Here is a 20541-nt window from a genome sequence, read left to right on the forward strand (position 1 = left end):
AATTTGAGTCAATTGGAGGTGTACCTGTGGATGTATTTCAAGGCCTACATTCAAACTCAGTGCCTCTTTGCTTGACATCATGGGAAAATCAAAAGAAATCAGCCAAGGCCTCAGAAAAAAAATTGTAGACCTCCACAAGTCTGGTTCATCCTTGGGAGAAATGTCCAAATGCCTGAAGGTACCACGTTCATCTGTACAAACAATAGTACGCAAGTATAAACACCATGGGACCACGCAGCCGTCATACCGCTCAGGAAGGAGACGCGTTCTGTCTCCTAGAGATGAACGTACTTTGGTGCGAAAAGTGCAAATCAATCCCAAAACAACAGTAAAGGACCCTGTGAAGATGCTGGAGGAAACAGGTACAAAAGTATCTATATCCACAGTAAAACAAGTCCTATATTCGACATAACCCGAAAGGCCGCTCAGCAAGGAAGAAGCCACTGCTCCAAAACTGCCATAAAATAGCCAGACTACGGTTTGCATGGGGACAAAGATCGAACTTTTTGGAGAAATGTCCTCTGGACTGATGAAACAAAAATATAACTATTTGGCCATAATGACCATCGTTATGTTTGGAGGAAAAAGGGGGATGCTTGCAAGCCGAAGAACACCATCCCAACCGTGAAGCACGGGGGTGGCAGCATCATGTTGTGGGGGTGCTTTGCTGCAGGAGGGACTGGTGCACTTCACAAAATAGATGGCATCATGAGGTAGGAAAATTATGTGGATATATTGAAGCAACATCTCAAGACATCAGTCAGGAAGTTAAAGCTTGGTAGCAAATGGGTCTTCCAAATGGACAATGATCCCAAGCATACTTCCAAAGTTGTGGCAAAATGGCTTAAGGACAACAAAGTCAAGGTATTGGAGTGGTCATCACAAAGCCCTGACCTCAATCCCATAGAAGATTTGTGGGCAGAACTGAAAAAGTGTGTGCGAGCAAGGAGGCCTATAAACCTGACTCAGTTACACCAGCTCTGTCAGGAGGAATGGGACAAAATTCACCCAACTTATTGTGGGAAGCTTGTGGAAGGCTACCCGAAACATTTGACCCAAGTTAAACAATTTAAAGGCAATGCTACCAAATACTAATTGAGTATGTACACTTCTGACCCACTGGGAATGTGATGAAAGAAATAAAAGCTGAAATAAATCATTCTCTCTACTGTTATTCTGACATTTCACATTTTTTTAATAAACTGGTGATCCTAACTGACCTAAGACAGCGAATTTTTACTAGGATTAAATGTCAGGAATTGTGAAAAACTGAGTTTAAATGTATTTGGCTAAGGTGTATGTAAACTTCTGACTTGAACTGTATACCATGGCTACCGTGACTACCGTCTCACCTAGACCGTGACTACCGTCTCACCTAGACTGTGCCTGCGGGCGATCCTCTCCTGGTAGCGGGCGCGGTCCACCTGCTGGGAGATGAGCTCCAGGTGGTCACAGCTCAGGATCTCAAAGAGACGCAGGGCGTCACAGTGCTCAAACTCTCTTTGGAAACCCAGCAGCAGCCATCTGGGAGAGGGGACACACATAAGTGTAAGTATACATATTTCATGCAAATACACCCCTTCAAATTAATGGATTCTGCCATTTCAGCCACACCTGTTGCTGACAGATGTATAAAATCGAGCACACAGTCGTGCAATCTCCATAGACAAATATTGGCAGTAGAATGGCCCGTACTTAAGAGCTCACTGACTTTCAACGTGGCACCGTCATAGGATGCCACCTTTCCAACAAGTCAGTTCATCAAATTTCTGCCCTGCTAGAGCTGCCCCAGTCAACTGTAAGTGCTGTTATTCTAAAGTGTAAACGTCTAGGAGCAACAACGGCTCAGCCGTGAAGTGGTAGGCCACACAAGCTCACAGAACGGGACCGCCGAGTGCTGAAGTGTGTAAAAATCGTCTGTCCTCGGTTGCAGCACTCACTACCGAGTTCCAAACTGCCTCTGAAAGCAATACATTTTATTTGTAAGCTTCATGAAATGGGTTTCCATGGCCGAGCAGCTGCACACAAGTCTAAGATCACCATGCGCCATGCCAAGCACCGGCTGGAGTGGTGTAAAGCTCGCCGCCATTGGACTCAGTGGAAACGCGTTCTCTGGTGTGATGAATCACGCTTCACTATCTGGCAGTCCGACGACAGAATCTGGGTTTGGCGGATGCCAGGAGAACTGTAAAGTTTGGAAGGCCCCTTAGTTCCAATGAAGGGAAATCTTAAAACTACAGCATACAATGACATTCCAGATGATTTTGTGCTTCCAACTTTGTGGCAAAATTTTGGTGAAGGCCCTTTTCTGTTTCAGCATGACAATGCCCCTGTGCACAAAGTGAAGTCCATACAGAAATGGTCGAGATCGGTGTGAACTTGACTGGACTGCACAGAGCCCTGACCTCAACCCCATCAAAAACCAACTGCGAGCCAGGCCTAATTGCCCAACATCAGTGCCCGACCTCACTAATGCTCTTGTGGCTGAAGGGAAGCAAGTACCCGCAGCAATGTTCCAACATCTAGTGGAAAGCCTTCCCTGAAGAGTGGAGGCTGTTATAACAGCAAAAGGGGGACCAACTCCATATTAATGCTCATGATTTTAGAATGAGATGTTCGACGAGCAGGTGTCCACATACTTTTGTAGTGTATGTACTGCAAACACATATAGATGCAGTATATGCGTGTGTGGTGTGTACCTGTGACAGAAGGTGAAACTCTCCATGCTATCTGTGATCAGGTGGGTGTGGAGCTGAGGGTCCAACTCCTTCAGCAGTGCTGCCTCCAGCTCTGAGTGACAACAATCAAAACGTTAATAACATTACCTTATTATCAAGTCTACCATATTATTACACATGTACAGAGAAGACAGACAAATAAAATAAAAAACATCATTAAAACTAACAAACCTATCTTCCTGTGCAGGCCGTCAGCGCGGAAGTCCTTGGAGAACTTCTCCATGTAGCAGGAGAAGCTCCAGTAGGTGTCCACCTCAGAGTCCAGAACCTCCAGGAATCGGCTACAAAGGTCATTCATCCCCTGGGCATAGCTCACCTCTGACCCCCAGCACATCAGCATGACACACACAGTATGAGGAAGGTAAGTAAATACAGTTACTTTAGCTTACTACTAAGACTAAGGGGATAATTTGAACATGAAATATGCGTGTACATTTCTCGTAAACTCTGAATTTACTTCCATGGCAGATAGGGGTGAAAACGTACACGCACATTTGTCAAATTAGGATTGTGTGACATTTTACTACGCCAACATATATTTCGCCATTAGAGGGCTCTCTAACGACACTCTTTCTTTCAGTGGTTGGGTGACAACCGGCTCATGACTGATGACCAATATACAGTATTTGCAGCACTAAAAACTGAGATAGGCAGGATCAAAGATAAACAGAGAGAGAGAGAAAAGAAAGAAAAAAATGACAGAAGAGAAAGAGACAATAGGAGAGAGAGAGAGAGAGAGATTACCTGGGTGAAAAGCAGCATATGTGATGAGAATATCCCTCAACACCAGCAGATTGCCCAAGCCTTCACCCCTGTAAAAGCAAACAAACCGTCAACACTAGGGTTGCAAAGGGGGAGAATGTTACCGGTAACGTTACCCGTACACTACTGGAATATTGGACACTTTCTAGGATTTTAGGTCATTTTCATAACATGTAACAGATAAAATAAGATGTTTTAAAATGTGACAAAGCTGTTAAACATAATCCTTAATATGACACATTAATTTTTGAATACAGTTGGTGTTTAATATGAGTGTTTCAGCATGGAATATCCTTTCTATCTTTTTTATACGCCTTTATTTATTTTACTATGGGTATGTCAATATGTCTTTGTTGTAAATGTTTAGGGCCGAACTGGTGGCATTTGTGAAAAAAGTAAATAGTGGAAGAGTTGCAGAGGTAATTGCAATCAATGTCATTATATTTAATATGTTTTTTCATTATGTAGGTCTATCCACTAGAACATAACTTTTTTTTTGTAACCCCACCATGTAAAAACAGTGATGTAATAAAAGGCCAATGTTAACTTTTTTAAATTGGGTCTATGGCAGTCTATTTACAAATCAGTTTGACAGTACTTCAATCTAAAGGAAGTATGGGTTGAGGTGACAAATGCATCAGAAAGGTATTGGGAAGTTCAGAAGATCATCAGGCAATAATTTTGCATGGTATTCAGTGTAGAAAAGATCATAATTGATGATATTATTTCCCCCCCAGTCTGATTTAGAGCCTGGTCTTGTCCACTCTGTTCTAATGAGTCCTGCTCAGTGAGGGAAACAGAAGACACATACGTATTCCTTATCTTTCAGTGAAGGCGTCATAATATTTTGTAGGTAAACCGTAAAAAATTGAGACACATTTGTAGGAAGAAAACAGAAACTGCTCTGTTTATTACAACCGTATCTAGCAGCTACTGGAGGTTACTGACAGAACCCTGGTTCTATGAACCAAGAGCAATTATTCATATTTTTTATTTCAGTCGCAACCCATAGTTTGGGAAACGCTGCACTAGAAACTAATGGACAATATGGACACACAGATGTAAAGATTAAAAAAATATCACTATTTTTATGTTTTTTTAAGTTACCATAGATAAATGAACTGTTAATTACCAAAATGACTGACAAAATCTGATAACTTTGGTAAATGACCAGTAGTTTTGTAACCCTCGTTAAAACAAATCAGATCAAATACACTGATACCTCACACAAAAAGACTATGTGATCCTTAAAATGAGAGACTACATGTAGCCTACTGGCTTTATATGGGTTGTAATGTCAAGCTAAAAACCTTTAACGTTGTAACGACACAGCCTTCTTATCCTAAAACCAACAACAGGTAGTCAGTGTGTCACTGCTTATACATGTTGACAGAGAACGAACACTTAAGGCCCTACTCCAATATGCCCTGTTGATTTAAGTGTTGAACTGTTTGTAGCTGACAGCCTGCCAGAGGAGTTTAAACATAAATCCTGTTAAGCTTCCTGTTTCTGTTAAGTGTTGAGCAATGTTCCCTGTAAAGGCATCAGCATGCTTTAGTTCGTCAGGCGCCTAGCCGAGCTCGGCTAACCGAAACCAAACTAATGTGATCGCTTACTCCAATAAAAAAACCTTTGCTTGAAAAACAAGAAAAAAAGTGGCAATAGTACTGTTTGTCCATTTTGAGATGCCGAAGCCAGTATACACTTCCTCAATAAATCAGGATTAATTTAAGATAAAATTAATGACAGATTTCTTGAGTTGAGGTTTTTCCAGAGGAGATCTTAATCGTGCAATTTTGCATCTGACTAGAATGTTTGGTGCAGTATTTCTCAAGTGAACAAAATGTGCATGAGGACGAGTCATCTCTCGTTGAATGACAACAAGCACTTCATTGAAGAATCCCTACTGGTGACCAATCTCCGACGAGGGGGCGTAGACTCTGGCTACCGACTTACTATTTGATCACCACAAAGTATTGAGTATTCATCTGTGAGAATTTCATTGGCGCTCTGTCTCAATGTACAGAGACTGAAGTTGATAATACCTCCCGGGTGGCGCAGTGGTCTAGGGCACTGCATCGCAGTGCTAGCTGCGCCACCAGAGTCTCTGGGTTCGCGCCCAGGCTGGGCTGGGTTCGCGCCCAGGCTCTGTCGCAGCCGGCCGCAACCGGGAGGTCCGTGGGGCGACGCACAATTGGCATAGCGTCGTCCGGGTTAGGGAGGGTTTGGCCGGTAGGGATATCCTTGTCTCAGTATGTAAAAATGTAATAAAATGTATGCACTCTACTGTAAGTCGCTCTGGATAAGAGCGTCTGCTAAATGACTAAAATGTAAAATGTAAATAATGAACTAAAGCCACTCACGAGTAGTAGGGTAGGTTTCTGTCTGTCCGAGGCACGTCCTTGTCGATGATTCGGATGGCCTCTTGGAGCTCCTCCAGATCAAAGGTCACCCGCTCAAACAACACCTGGGTTCAGGGGTCAGAGAAACAAAGATATTAGTGATCCGATGGACTATGTCATCATCTCAGACTTCAGTCTGTAACATACTGTAGACTGTAAAGGTCTGTAACAAGACATCTCAACCTCTGACAGTGTGACCAGCTGTTAAGAGATTGTAAAATATAATAATATATATAATATTCAGTAATACAATGACAGAGTGAATTATATTGTAAAATATAATATATATAATATTCAGTAATACAATGACAGAGTGGATTATATTGACATGTCCATGAATATAAAACACAGTTTGTAGCCTAACACCCATATCCTGGTGCAATATAAACTGACAACATTTCAAACAGCCCCAAGCTAAATTACTGTAGTACATTTTCAATGCATAGCACTTCTGTTGAACATATTAACTATGAATAAGTGAATGGTCAATAGGGAAGGTGAATGGTAATTTTGATCTGTTACACTCAAAAATGTAAAGAGGTAGAAGCGGTTAAACCATATACTTTGCAGGGGTTTTGAGTGTACTTTTTGAGGCTGGTGGTTTACCTGGGCCTGTAGCTCCAGGAAGGACAGCCTCTCCCTGACCTCATCACTCTGGTTCTGAGCCTGCAGCTGGACCCTGTCCTGCCTCACATCGAAGTACCGCACCGCTTCCACCAACTCAGCTAGAAACACACACAGGGAGGGAGGAAGAGAATTATAGACTGGTGAGCGAGAGTGAAGGAAGCAACTTTACAGGAGGAAACAAGGGAGAATTTACGAAATTGGTTGAGCTCAGATTCCAGCATAAAGTTGATGAGTCTAGAATGAGGTGTTGAACAACAATAGAGAAGAAAGAGAGAGAGAGAGAGAGAGAGAGAGAGAGAGAGAGAGAGAGAGAGAAAAGAGAGTATAAGTTGATCTACATCCGGGCCCTACCATCGGTGCCATTTATACGCAGTCGGACGGCGGCAGGAAAAAGCTGCTGCCACTTCCTCTTCATGGAGTGGTAGCGGACGTTGAGCTGCTCCTGCAGTAGGGGGCGCTCCAGAGAGGTGGAGCTGCAGGGGTACATCCCGAACAGGAAACGCCACACCTGGCCACGCTCCGAAGGGGACACACCACCTAGACACATACAGCACAGGTTGAGTCCAGATACTTTATAATGGCTTCTTTCCTCCTGTGTGTTCCTTTTCCTCACTCCTCAACCTCACTGATGGGAAACAACTGGACAGGTGAGAGATGCAAAGACATGTCCACTTGGTGTTCTGGACTGGTAGGTCTGTCTTTAGCTTTTTAACAGAATCGACTCAGGTGATAATGGTGAGACAAGGACTTTTGCATAATTTCACAGGAATGTGAAGACAAGACTAGAACTAAAATATAAAAGATAAGCTATTGGATCACTTGGCCTCTGACTAGATATACATATACACTCCTCAAAAAAATAAAGGGAACACTTAAACAACACAATGTAACTCCAAGTCAATCACACTTCTGTGAAATCAAACTGTCCACTTAGGAAGCAACACTGATTGACAATAAATTTCACATGCTGTTGTGCAAATGGAATAGACAAAAGGTGGAAATTATAGGCAATTAGCAAGACACCCCCAATAAAGGAGTGATTCTGCAGGTGGTGACCACAGACCACTTCTCAGTTCCTATGCTTCCTGGCTGATGTTTTGGTCACTTTTGAATGCTGGCGGTGCTCTCACTCTAGTGGTAGCATGAGACGGAGTCTACAACCCACACAAGTGGCTCAGGTAGTGCAGCTCATCCAGGATGGCACATCAATGCGAGCTGTGGCAAGAAGGTTTGCTGTGTCTGTCAGCGTAGTGTCCAGAGCACTCCGTCTCATGCTACCACTAGAGTGGTAGCATGAGCTGTGTGTGTGTGTGTGTGTATGTATATATATATATATATATATATATATAAAAACTTTTATTAAATGTAACCTTTATTTAACTAGGCAAGTCAGTTAAGAACAAATTCTTATTTACAATGACAGCCTACCCTGGCCAACCCCTAACAACGCTGGGCCAATTGTGCGCTGCCCTATGGAACTTCCAAACACGACCGGTTGTGATACAGCCTGGAATCGAACAGCGTCTGTAGTGACGCCTCTAGCACTGAGATGCAGTGCCTTAGACCTCTGCGCCACGCGGGAGATAAAGTGGCTAATTTATTCCTTCTAGCTACCACGCGGGAGATAAAGTGGCTAATTTATTCCTTCTAGCTACCACGCGGGAGATAAAGTGGCTAATTTATTCCTTCTAGCTACCACGCGGGAGATAAAGTGGCTAATTTATTCCTTCTAGCTAATTTATCCCTAAACAAACTAGGCTTCTCAAGGAATGAGTGGCTTATAATGGTTAGTGTGCAAAACAAGTCTTGATCCCCAGCGTGGAGACCTTTAGCCCCCTTCTTAGAGCTCTGACAGGGATCATTATATAATGTTTTTGCACCATAGTCACTGTAGCTAATGATATCGCGCCAGAGGAGAGAAGGAATGTGCATCGATGAAAGAGGGAAAGGGGGGGCGGATTTTTCCATGTTCCTGGTTACATTTTCTGATAAACACAGTCACAGTAGTAACCCCTCTGTAGTTGTATACCATGTACCTAGCTCACAGAGCTCTACCTTGCGTGCAATGGAAGACTCATGACTCATGATTTTCAGCACGACGAAGCCCTAGGGGTTACATTTACATTTACATTTTAGTCATTTAGCAGACGCTCTTATCCAGAGCGACTTACAGTAGAGTGCATACATTTTATTACATTTACATACTGAGACAAGGATATCCCTACCGGCCAAACCCTCCCTAACCCATAGGGTTCCTACGTCAGTGGGGGGTTCAGTGTTTACAGTCAACACTATGCACCCTGAGTCCTACATCTTGGTCATATACTGTAGCTGTTTCCCCTAACCACTGATACATGGTCAGATATTTTGTCATCCCTAAATGGTTAAGGTTATGATTGGTAGTTGGATAATCTGATCCTAGATCTGATGTTAAGGTCCATTTCACCTTGAGCTTGAAAACATGTGAGTGAAGGCCCTGAGTGTACCGGTGACTGTAATTTACACACTGATGCAGATAGAAGCTAGAAAGTATACTGTCCCCAGCTATTCACCCATTCATACACTCCTCTTGTTTTCCCTCAGGAGCAGCTGTCTGTGGACTGTTGATGTCATACCCACAAACCATGACTGCTGGATTTCATGTGAATAAGGATTTTTCCTCCCTCTGAACATAATCTGTCAGATCACACCAAAGTCTTGACTGGTAACTGTAAAACCAAACCATTGTCTGTTTCTAACAGTCTTTGCTTGAGGGGTCTCAGTGAGGTTTGATTACATGGCTTTCTAGAGAATGGTTGAACTGTAGTGCAGTCAGCTAGCTCCTCAGGCAAACATCACTTGACTTCCTCTTGACTTGTAGATAGTGATAGAGCAATACCAAATATGGGAAACCCAGCACTGGGAAACAATTTAACTTTACTTAATTTAAACTTTGTGATAGGCTCCAGCATACTGGCCCATAATGTTTGTATATGAAATAATTGTCAATAAATTAATATGTTGAATTATGAATTGCTGAATTGGCAGTGATTCATGCCCATCAATTTCTCTTTAGGATATCGTATCCCATCCTTACCATTCTTGAAAATGTGCATCCGCAGCCTGGACTCGTCCACTCTCCCCTCTACGTCCATAACGCTAGGTAACCCGAGAGGTGTCGTGGAAGGAGCAGGTGCGTTTACCAATGGTACTTGGTACAACTGCTGGTTGCCAAACTCCGCCGTGACATGATTGCCAGGTGAACTTCTTCCCGTTGTCCCATTATTTTCCTTTGTTTTAAGGGGAGTCCCACATACCCCGAGTTCTTTGGCGGTACTTTCACGACCGGGAATATCGAGTGCAGGTGAGTGCGGTAACCCGTTCTCCTGTAGAGTGTCCATGATGTATATTCTCACTAACGACACAAAGTGTAAAACACAAACATCCCTCCTCGTGATACCGGTTTGAGTGCCCGCTACATTTGTTTGTTGCAAAATAAAAAGTAGCGTTTTACGTTCCTTTCACTGTTATGTTTATGCTGCGCTCCGATTTTAAATGGAATATGCTTCAATACACAGGAGTTAGGACATTTCCCAATTCAGGCAGGAATCCATGATGTGGAAGACTTCTATGCTCTGCCCACTTAAACCTCAGTCATATGACTGAACCTTACTGTTTTGTGTGTGAGGCCTACATTCGGGGTTTTATGTAGGGTTGATAGCCGCAATTCTTCCGCTACAGGAGCATTTTAACACCACCTAGTGGTTTTTATGAGACAACTATTTGTACTGTATAGGGCGAGGCTACACATGGTCAATCTGGCATAAGCGTTTGAAAAGTGAAACGCCTTCATTCATATTCTTGGCATTTTATGATGGACTAGGCCTACAGCTAACTAGTCTAAACTGCTCTTTTATCACCCTACACCCAAATCTTTACATTTCCTCCCACACTATGAATGGAAGTGGTCTGTGAAATGCAGATTCAGTGCAATACTAAAAGTACAAACTAATGACTAACATAATGACCATACAATAAGTTGGGCCTTTTTCCATTAATTAATTGAGTAACTACTTAAGATTTTTTTATTTAACCTTTAAATTGTCCAAATTACATCTTTAAGAACTGATTGTGAGGCTTCCAAGCACTATGATGACCAACAGCTTCACTGCCAGGAAAGCATAAAAATAAAATAGTTGCATCTCTGAAGTATTCTCCTCTTCTGCACCTTAAGAACAAAATCATATTGAAAACATTAACTACAAAGGGAAGGACAACTGTCATCTGTATGATAACTTGATAAATTTTTGACCAATACAATAGTAAGGGAATAAATGTGATTTTTTTTTACCTAATATGTGCATTTTCTTTGTTGTGTTACCTGGGATAACTGAGGTAAATATTAACCCATAAGGTGTAGGCTTAGCCTCGCTGAGGAGGAGTCTTGTCCCATTGCCATGGTACTGCTTGTCCTTCCCATTGACGCAGCAATGCAGAGTGCAGAAGTAGTAGCCTATGTCATTCAGCTCTAACCAGATCATCAGGATGCTTGTGTCTGTTGTGTTCAGGTCGTAGGTTTTCTGAAACCTCCCCTTGAATCGGGGCAAGTCACCCATCTCCCTCCACACCTTCCTCTGGCCATGTGTGGCCGTGTTGATGTACCATTCTGCCCTGCAGCCAGTGATAAGCTCTCCGCTGTCCGACAGGACAGGGCATCCCATGGAGACTTTCTGGCCCAGTGTGCTGGTCACCACAGGGTTCTGGTCCACCCATACACGACAGAAAGCCTGATGAGGGACTGGACAACAGAATAGACAAATACTTATGACAAATGTTCTCGTTATGGTATAATTAAGCAATAAGGCCCGAGGGGGTGTGGTATATGGCCAATATAGCACGGCTAAGGACTGTTCTTATGCACGACGCAACGAGGAGTGCCTGGACACAGCCCCCTTAGCCGTGGTATATTGGCCATATATCACAAACCCCTGAGGTGCCTTATTGCTATTATAAACTGGTTACCAATGTAATTAGAGCAGTAAAAATACATGTTTTATCATACCCGTGGTGTACGGTCTGATATACCACGGCTGTCAGCCAATCAGCATTCAGGGCTTGAACAACCCATTTTGTAAATAACTATATTTCTGTCAAGAGGATGACTTTCTTTGCCAGCAAGACAAAAGAGAGTATACAATAGTGAAACTAGTTTACACCTGTTTAGATCTCTCCCATAGTTAACATTTGGGTTTGTGTCTGCCAACTGCACAAAACTAAATTAAAACCCAAACAAGATAAAACCATTACCTTTGAGAAGGATGATCACAATTAGGACAATGTGAAAGGTAGTCATTCCTTACAGCAACAAGAAGAGCCAAATAATTAGCATGTTGTATGATAGCAAAAGTCAGATTTTATGGGTTGAATAGTGGAAGAATTTCATCCAGATAAGATAAATTTACTAAATGTGTCATTAAAGTCTTACCTTATGCCCCCAAATAGTACCGCAACAATTACAATAACCAACTTCACTTCCTTAAGTTCATTTCCTGATGCTCTAGCTACACTCTTGAGGTAAAAAAATATAGAGATATGAGTCAAACCCACTGTGGTTTCCAATGTAGGTTTGTGTGAGCAAATGTCAATTGGATGTGGATATCAGAAATATTTAATGTGTATGTTTAAATCATTGACCTTGCAAAGGCCTAAAGAATATAAAAGTGGATTTGTTTTTCTACTTTAAAAGTTCCAGAGAGGGGTGAGAGAAAGACAGAGAGGGGTGAGAGAAAGACAGAGAGGGGTGAGAGAAAGACAGAGAGGGGTGAGAGAAAGACAGAGAGGGGTGAGAGAAAGAAAGAGAGGGGTGAGCGATAAAGAGGTGAGAGAAAGACAGATGTGTGAGAGATAAAGAGATCGAGACAGGGATGAGAGAAAGGCAGAGAGATTATGAGAGATTTTTTTTCTGCGTTCCTGATCATGCATCAGTTACACTCATACTCACTACCCCAAAATCCCCACCCCGTGGCAGCCCCTCTCTAGTAGAACACCATGTACCGCTAACAGAGCTCTACCTTGTGTGCAATGGAAGCCTCATGACTCAGCTTTTCAGCATGACAAAATCTCTTCGGCAACCACAGGTTAGAGATGATTGTGTTTACAGTCCAACACTCAACCCTGGGTCATATCTCTCTTTCTCATATCTCCCTTACTGATAGAGTGAGAGAGAGAAAAACATTTAGTTCCTTGACAGTTGTGGGAATGTACATTTTTAGTTACCCATTGGTTCTGGGAACGAAGCCATACGTTTCCTGACCGGTAAAATGTTATGTTTTTTAAACGTTCTGAAAACAGAAGTGAAAATTTAGCCTGTTCTGGGAATGTTAATTTTTAGGGTACAGGGAGGTTCTGAGAACGTTTCATTATGGAACCCTGAAAGTTTTCCTGGAACATTTTATTAACATTGAGATCAAAAATGATAGGCTATTTGAAGGTAATTAAATAACATTCTGAGAACATGTTTCAATAACAATGTTGGCCTAGTTTGGGTTAACTGTTTTGAACCCATGGAAATTCATTTGTTTAGGAATTTTTATTGTTGTGGCAAGGCATCTGTGAGATTCAAACCTATGATCTTCTGTTTTCTATTCATGGAATTAGTCCACTGCGCCAACAGGATGTACAAACAGGCCCAATTTCAAAGGAAACAAGCGCTCATTAAGATTAGGTGCCGATAGAGAGAGTTTTGTTGATGCTGAGAACGGAATGTTTTTAAATTTAAAAAAGGTAACATTCTTGCATAAAAAAAAATGTATTGTGTTTTTTATAGAAAGTTATCTTAATGTTCTAAGAACATGACGTTAAATAGAACCATGAGGAAAACCTGCAGAAAACATGTTGAAGTACTGAAATTTCCACCTAAGAAACATACGGTTCTCAAAACGTAATGTGCCATCTGGGTATCCTGCACCGTACCCAGAATGTTGTGGGAAGGTTGTGTTCAAAATAACCATAGGACAACCACACTCTCACCAAGCTCTAAGAAGGGGCGGCAGGCAGCCTAGTGGTTAGAGCGTTGGACTAGTAACCGAAAGGTTGCAAGATCAAATCCGCGAGCTGACAAGGTAAAATCTGTCATTCTGCCCCTGAACAAGGCAGTTAACCCACTTCCTAGGCTGTCATTGAAAATAAAAATTTGTTCTTAACTGACTTGCCTAGTTAAATAAATGTAAAAAAATAAACATAAGGTTCTCAGAACATTATGTGCTAGCTGTAATTAGCCAACAGTTTTCACATTTACACAAAACTTCCTAAAAATGTTTTGTTCAACCATCATCATTGGTGGTTGAACAGGAAATAGGAAACAGGAAATATACATGCAATACTTTTGACAACACTCTTGTTATAACTGCTTGTCACTCATTTTATTGGAACCATTTGGCTTTTAAGATGTGTGTCAGTGCCATGGTCACTACTGGTGTTTTCCTTGGACCTGTAGCCTCCTGTTTTGGCACCTCTTTTCACAACACAGTGAGTATCCTCTGTAGATTTGAGTTTTTATTTTGTTATTGCTGTTGTTTTATTTTGTTGTTGCTGAACCAACATTATTTCCCAGTGCTTTACAGTCTATGCTATGCTTGTTGGTCAGTGGTAATGTTGTATTTGGTTGACACAATTATGATGGGAGCGCCATCTGACACCAGGCATCTTTAACACAACATGTAAACGATATTAGGAATCCAATGCGTCATTAGTTAGAGTTAACTTTCAAATCTCTCTGTTGGACCAGATGAGCCCATTGATGTGGATTGAGATGATGCTCATTTTGTCTCAGGCCTGTGGCACTAGTGGTATGTGATTCATTTGTATGTCAATATGCACTCAGTGTTTTCTTATGCTATGTCTAAACAACATGAACTGAATAATACTTTTGTTGTTAATTCAAACACAGGTGTGGATTGGAAAGCTGATTACCCGAAGGTTGTTTTTACCAAAATGGGAGAAGATGTGACCATACCATGCAATGTTACCTATCCCCCGTCCCCATCTAAAGAGCCTGTCCAGGCCTACTGGAAACGCCTGGGAAATACTAAACTAAACATCAATGATAATGACAAGAATGAATTCCTCTATCACCCCAACAACACATTCGTAATCAAGAGTTTTCAGACCAGGACCAACCTGACAGGAAATGTCACTAAGAGAAACTGCTCCCTGAAGATCAATATAATTCAACATGGCGACATTGGGCGCTTCTACTACTTGAGAATTGCCACTGGAGCCGACAACTTCAGTTTTAATAAAGAACTTGTCTCCATTCAAATATCTGGTAAGCAGTAGAGGATGCAATGTAAAGTGCCTTTGTTCAGTGTGTCATTCATTTGATTTGGAGGAAACTAATCCCTACTGTATTTTGTCCATTCAGGAACCTCCGGGACTATTTCAACCATACCAAAGGACAAGTCAAACACAGGTGAAGTATTCAGCTTAGAATTTTCACGTACACACCGAATTTAAAATGTTGCTCTGAATCAGATATTGGTTTACTTTAGAAATTACCAGTAAACCTGACACAGTTGATAACAGCAATAACAATGTCTTTGTCTCCTTCTCAGTTGATTCCACAACTACAGTCCCACTAGCCACCACAGAATGTAAGTAGACTCTCAGGGCCAGTTTCACAGACCCACATTAAAGCCTAGTCTTGGAATTAAAGGTATGCTATATCTACAGTGCCTTCAGAAAGTATTCATACCCTTTGACTTATTCCACATGTTGTTGTGTTACAGCCTGAATTCAAATGGATTCAATATTTTTTTCTCACCTATTTACATCACAGGAGGTTGGTGGCACCTTAATTGGGGAGGACAGCCTCATGGTAATGACTGAAGCGGAATTAGTGGAATTGTATCAAATACATCAAACACATGGAAACCATGTGTTTGATGCCATTCCATTTACTCTGTTCCAGCCATTATAATGAGCCGTCCTCCCTTCAGCAACCTCCACTGATCTACATAAAATACCCCATAGTGAGAAAGATAAAACATGTTTTTAGAAACGTTTGCAAATTTATTGAAAATAAAATAATGAAATATCTTATTTACATAAGTATTCACAACCCTGAGTCAACCCTGAGCTTTGGCAGTGATTACAGCTGTGAGTCTTCCTGGGTAAGTCTCTAAGAGCTTTGCACACTTGAATTGTACAATATTTGCACATAGTTTTTTTTAATTCTTCAAGCTCTGTCAAGTTGGTTGTTGATCATTGCTTAACAGACATTTTCAACTCTTGCCATAGATTTTGGTAAGCGACTCCAGTGTAGATTTGGCCTTGTGTTTTAAGTTATTGTCCTGCTGAAAGGTGAATTTGTCTTCCCGTGTCTGTTGGAAAGCAGACTGAACCATGATTTCTTCTAGGATTTTGCCTGTGCTTATCTCCATTCCGTTGCTTTTTATTTAAAAAACCTAGTAGTTTTTGCTGATGACAAGCATACCCATAACATGATGCATCCACCACCATGCTTGAAAGTATGAAGAGTGGTACTGTACTCAGTGATGTTAGATTTGCCCCAAACATAATGTTTTGTATTCGGGACATAAATGTAACAATAAAAGAAATAATTTGCAAACAGGATGCATGCTTTGGAATATTTTTATTCCGTACATGCTTCCTTCTTTTCACTCTGTCAGTTAGGTTAATATTCTGGAGTAACTACTATGTTGTTGATCCATCCTCAGTTTTCTCATATCACAACCATTGAATTCTGTAATTGAAATCACTGCGTGGTTTCTTTCCTCTCTGGCAACAGAGTTAAGAAAGACACATGTATCTTTGTAGTGACTGGGTGTATTGTTACACCATCCAAAGTGTAATTAATAACTTTAGCATGCTCAAAGCGATATTCAATGTCTGCTTTTTTTTTACCCATCTACAAATAGGTGCCCTTCTTTGTGAGGCATTGGAAAACTGGTCTTTGTAGTTGAATCTGTGTTTGAAATGTACTGCTTGACTGAGAGACCTTACAGACAGTTGTATGTGTGGGGTACAGAGATGAGGTAGTCATTCAAATATCATGTTCAACACTATTATTGCACACAGTGAGTCCATGCAACTTATGCGACTTGTTAAGCAAATTTGTACACATATATACAGTTGAAGTTGGAAGTTTACATACACCTTAGCCAAAAACATTTAAACTCAGTTTTTCACAATTCCTGACATTTAATCCTAGTAAAGATTCCCTTAGGTCAGTTAGGATCACCACTTTATTTTAAGAATGTGAAATGTCAGAATAATAGTAGAGTGATTTATTTAAGCTTTTATTTCTTCATCACATTCCCAGTGGGTCAGAAGTTTACATACACTCTATTAGTATTTGGTAGCATTGCCTTTAAATTGTTTAACTTGGGTCAAACATTTCGGGTAGCCTTCCACAAGCTTCCCACAATAAGTTGGGTGAATTTTGTCCCATTCCTCCTGACAAAGCTGGTGTAACGGAGTCGGGTTTGTGGGCCTCCTTGCTCACACACGCTTTTTCAGTTCTGCCAATACATTTTCCATAGGCTTGAGGTTAGGGTTTTGTGATGGCCACTCCAATACCTTGACTTTGTTGTCCTTAATCCATTTTGACACAACTTTGGAAGTATGCTTGGGGTCATTGTCCATTTGGAAGACCCATTTGTGACCAAGCTTTAACTTCCTGACTGATGTCTTGAGATGTTGCTTCAATATATCAACATCATTTTCCTTCCTCATAATGCCATCTATTTTGTGAAGTGCACCAGTCCCTCCTGCAGCAAAGCACCCCCACAACATGATGCTGCCACCCCTGTGCTTCACGGTTGGAATGGTGTTCTTCGGCTTGCAAGCCTCCCCCTTTTTCCTCCAAACATAACAATGGTCATTATGGCCAAACAGTTCTATTTTTGTTTCATCAGACCAGAGGACATTTCTCTAAAAAGTACGATCTTTGTCCCCGTGTGCATTTGCAAACCGTAGTCTGGCTTTTGTATGGCAGTTTTGGAGCAGTGGCTTCTTCCTTGCTGAGCGGGCTTTCAGGTTATGTCGATATAGGACTCGTTTTACTGTGGATATAGATACTTTTGTACCTGTTTTCTTCCAGCATCTTCACAAGGTCCTTTGCTGTTGTTCTGGGACTGATTTACACTTTTCACACCAAAGTACGTTCATCTCTAGGAGACAGAACACGTCTCCTTCCTGAGCGGTATGACGGCTGCGTGGTCCCATGGTGTTTATACTTGCGTACTATTGTTTGTACAGATGAACGTGGTACCTTCAGGCATTTGGAAATTGCTCCCAAGGATGAACCAGACTTGTGGAGCTCTACAATTTTCTTTCTGAGGTCTTGGCTGATTTCTTTGGATTTTCCCATGATGTCAAGCAAAGAGGCACTGAGTTTGAAGGTAGGCCTTGAAATACATCCACAGGTACACCTCCAATTGACTCAAATTATGTCAATTAGCCTATCAGAAGCTTCTAAAGCCATGACATCATATTCTGGAATTTTTCAAGCTGTTTAAATGCACAGTCAACTTTGTGTATGTAAACTTCTGACCCACTGGAATTGTGATACAGTGAGTTATAAGTGAAATAATCTGTCTGTGTAAAGAATTTTAGGAAAAATGACTTGTGTCATGCACAAAGTAGATGTCCTAACCGACTTGCCAAAACTATAGTTTGTTAACAAAGAATGTGTGGAGTGGTTGAGAAACGAGTTTTAATGACTCCAACCTAAGTGTATGTAAACTTCCGACTTCAACTGTATATATTATACCCCCCCCCCCTAATTTGAGTAAACTAATAAACAACAACACTTGTTGTCTACTTCCAGCTCATACAAACAAGGGGTTGAATACTCAAGGGCTTGTAAGTAAGCATTTCACTGGAGCATGTGACAAATACCATTTATTTGATTTGATTTTACATTTTAGCTTTTCATTTTTTACTTTGCCAACATTTCTACAAACATAATTCCACTTTGACATTATGTTGTATTGTGTGTAGGCCAGTGACAAAAAAATCTCAATTTAACCAAGAAAATAAATTCAGGCTGTAACACAACAAAATGTGGAAAAACTCAAGGGGTGGGAATACTTTCTGAAGGCACTGTATCCATTTGAGAGAGGGTCTGTTGATTTTGCATTGGGAGGCAGGTAGCCTAGCAGTTAAGAGCGTTGGGCCGGTAACTGAAAGGTTGGTGGTTTGAATCCTTGAGCTGTGAAAAATCTGTTGATGTGCCCTTGAGCAAGGCACTTAGAACTAGTTGCTCTGGATAAACGTGTTGACTAAAATGTAAAAAAAATATAAATTCAAATGAATAATGGAATTAATAAATATTCCTCAGTCCTAATCAGAATGTTTTTCACAGTGTTTGAGGACGCGCTATCCACGACCACATATATTGCCACCACGGTCCCAGTGGTTGCAGTTCTACTGGTTGGTGTATTGGGGATTGTTTGGTTCTTCAAGTACAGGAAAAGGTGGGTCCGGTTGATGGGTATCCCCAGAGGGATGCACTCAAGCTTGACTGACATTGATCCATTTCTATAGCAACATCATGTCCCCTGCCTTATATTAGTCATTGCAGATACATTTGAAATACATTTTTCTCACATTCACTAAAATAACTGAATTGATTTAATAGGTCCAGGGGTGTCACTAAGCAAGAGTCTGGATATTATGCTAATTTCACCATGACAACTCCAACGACCAAACCTGAAAGGTATGCTTAAAACTATGAAACATCCTTCATTAAATTGCTAGTTTAACATATTTCGTTTTTTCTTCTGAACATTACTCTAAAATGTGTTCTTTGAGTTGACCTACAGTGTCAGTGAGATACTTGTCTTCCCCTATCTCCACAGAGTCAAAACTACAAAGAAGAAAGATGACACCCAAATTCCTCCTCCAAAGGTCATCGATGAGCCCGTCTATGGCAACGTCCAGGTACATTACAGCACCCTGAGCAGATCTGTTTTAAACTGACAGTACTCTTTATATTGATATCAACAGTCTACATGTACTAAGTCATCAGCTTTGGACACACACTGTTTGACTCAACGTTGTTTCCATGTCATTTCAATGACATGACATTGAAGCAACGTGAAATAGATGTTGAGTTGACTTCTGTGGCCAGTGGGTACTAAATATGTTAACCATGTTGGCCATTTAGTGTTGTGTGCATAGCTTGATGATAGCCCTTTCCCTACCTTCCCTGCCTGATTTCTCCATTTCTCTTTACAGGGTCCAGACGATCCGATGGACAGTATGGATTAAATGGACAATGTATATGCAAATGTGGATCATGCAAAACAGTGATGAAGCTGCATCTCAGATATCAGCACTGCTTAATAATACTTGTTGAATGTGTGTGTGTGTTTTATCTTGATTGTTTTCTTGTCAAAAGGCAGCTTACAGTGTCAGCCCTCATTTTTCATATCCTGTTTGACTTTCACTTGGTTAGACAATAATATGTGCAGTTTGTTTGTTAAATGTAATATACATAATTCAGTATGTAACTATTTTTTAAAGGACTGGCTTTCAAATAAATATACTTACTGAGATGATATGCTACCGGTTGTTTGATTCAATCTATGTCAAAACATTTCACAAAAACAGATCTCGCAGTCCTATATTGACAAGCATTCACAACTAAACGTAACATTTGTGCTGAGTTGGACAGAAACATATTGCCAGAAATTGATTTTTTTTTTGACTAAGGTTTTCTGGGTAGAAAACACATTTTGACACATGAGATTCACGTGTCAAAGTCAATACATTTTCAGAGTTTTGATTGATTGAGTTTTAAGTTTTCTATGTTGCGTATGTGAACAAAAGGTATCTGATAAGAAACTTTGCAGACAATAACTGCCACTGTTATTTTTTTTTCCAGAGTGGATGCATATATAGGCCTTGATTTTGGTACTCAAATGCAAAGTCTCAGGGTAAGAGTGGGTGAAACTCTGGCATATTACTGGACATGAACTAAGGAAACACAGAGAAGGTACTTCTGC

At 41.0% G+C, this 20541-nt stretch overlaps 2 protein-coding genes across 2 annotated transcripts; one reads left to right on the top strand and one right to left on the bottom strand.

Annotated features, from left to right (window-relative positions):
- Nucleotides 1-1703: 1703 nt before the first annotated feature.
- On the bottom strand, nucleotides 1704-10060 carry LOC120030913 (TBC1 domain family member 15-like). The gene is made up of 8 exons (XM_038976421.1): nucleotides 9606-10060; nucleotides 6881-7066; nucleotides 6509-6627; nucleotides 5864-5967; nucleotides 3483-3550; nucleotides 2910-3056; nucleotides 2700-2790; nucleotides 1704-1710 (listed from the first exon to the last, which is right to left on the bottom strand). The coding sequence occupies exons 1-8, from the start codon at nucleotides 9907-9909 to the stop codon at nucleotides 1704-1706; spliced, it is 1026 nt and encodes a 341-aa protein (XP_038832349.1). The 5' UTR covers nucleotides 9910-10060.
- A 3881-nt stretch (nucleotides 10061-13941) lies between these two features.
- LOC120031489 lies at nucleotides 13942-20072 on the top strand. The gene is made up of 9 exons (XM_038977268.1): nucleotides 13942-14035; nucleotides 14295-14355; nucleotides 14457-14834; nucleotides 14931-14978; nucleotides 15121-15159; nucleotides 18897-19008; nucleotides 19173-19250; nucleotides 19393-19474; nucleotides 19772-20072. Exons 1-9 carry the CDS (start codon nucleotides 13955-13957, stop codon nucleotides 19802-19804), a joined length of 912 nt encoding a protein of 303 aa, XP_038833196.1. The 5' UTR covers nucleotides 13942-13954; the 3' UTR covers nucleotides 19805-20072.
- The last annotated feature ends 469 nt before the right edge of the window (nucleotides 20073-20541 follow it).

This window comes from Salvelinus namaycush, chromosome 37 (genome assembly GCF_016432855.1).
Source record: "Salvelinus namaycush isolate Seneca chromosome 37, SaNama_1.0, whole genome shotgun sequence".
NCBI lineage: Eukaryota > Metazoa > Chordata > Actinopteri > Salmoniformes > Salmonidae > Salvelinus > Salvelinus namaycush.

Bases quoted from the DNA above. Each gene is read 5' to 3' on its own strand.
- LOC120030913 (XM_038976421.1), bottom strand. From the start codon at position 9,909: ATGGACACTCTACAGGAGAACGGGTTACCGCACTCACCTGCACTCGAT. The intron at 3,057-3,482 runs GTAATCTCTCTC...GCTGGGGGTCAG, and splicing joins ATATGCTGCTTTTCACCCAG to AGGTGAGCTATGCCCAGGGG. The intron at 2,791-2,909 runs GTTTGTTAGTTT...GTTGTCACTCAG, and splicing joins CGGCCTGCACAGGAAGATAG to AGCTGGAGGCAGCACTGCTG.
- LOC120031489 (XM_038977268.1), top strand. From the start codon at position 13,955: ATGTGTGTCAGTGCCATGGTCACTACTGGTGTTTTCCTTGGACCTGTA. The intron at 15,160-18,896 runs GTAAGTAGACTC...TGTTTTTCACAG, and splicing joins CCCACTAGCCACCACAGAAT to TGTTTGAGGACGCGCTATCC. The intron at 19,475-19,771 runs GTACATTACAGC...TTCTCTTTACAG, and splicing joins CCGTCTATGGCAACGTCCAG to GGTCCAGACGATCCGATGGA.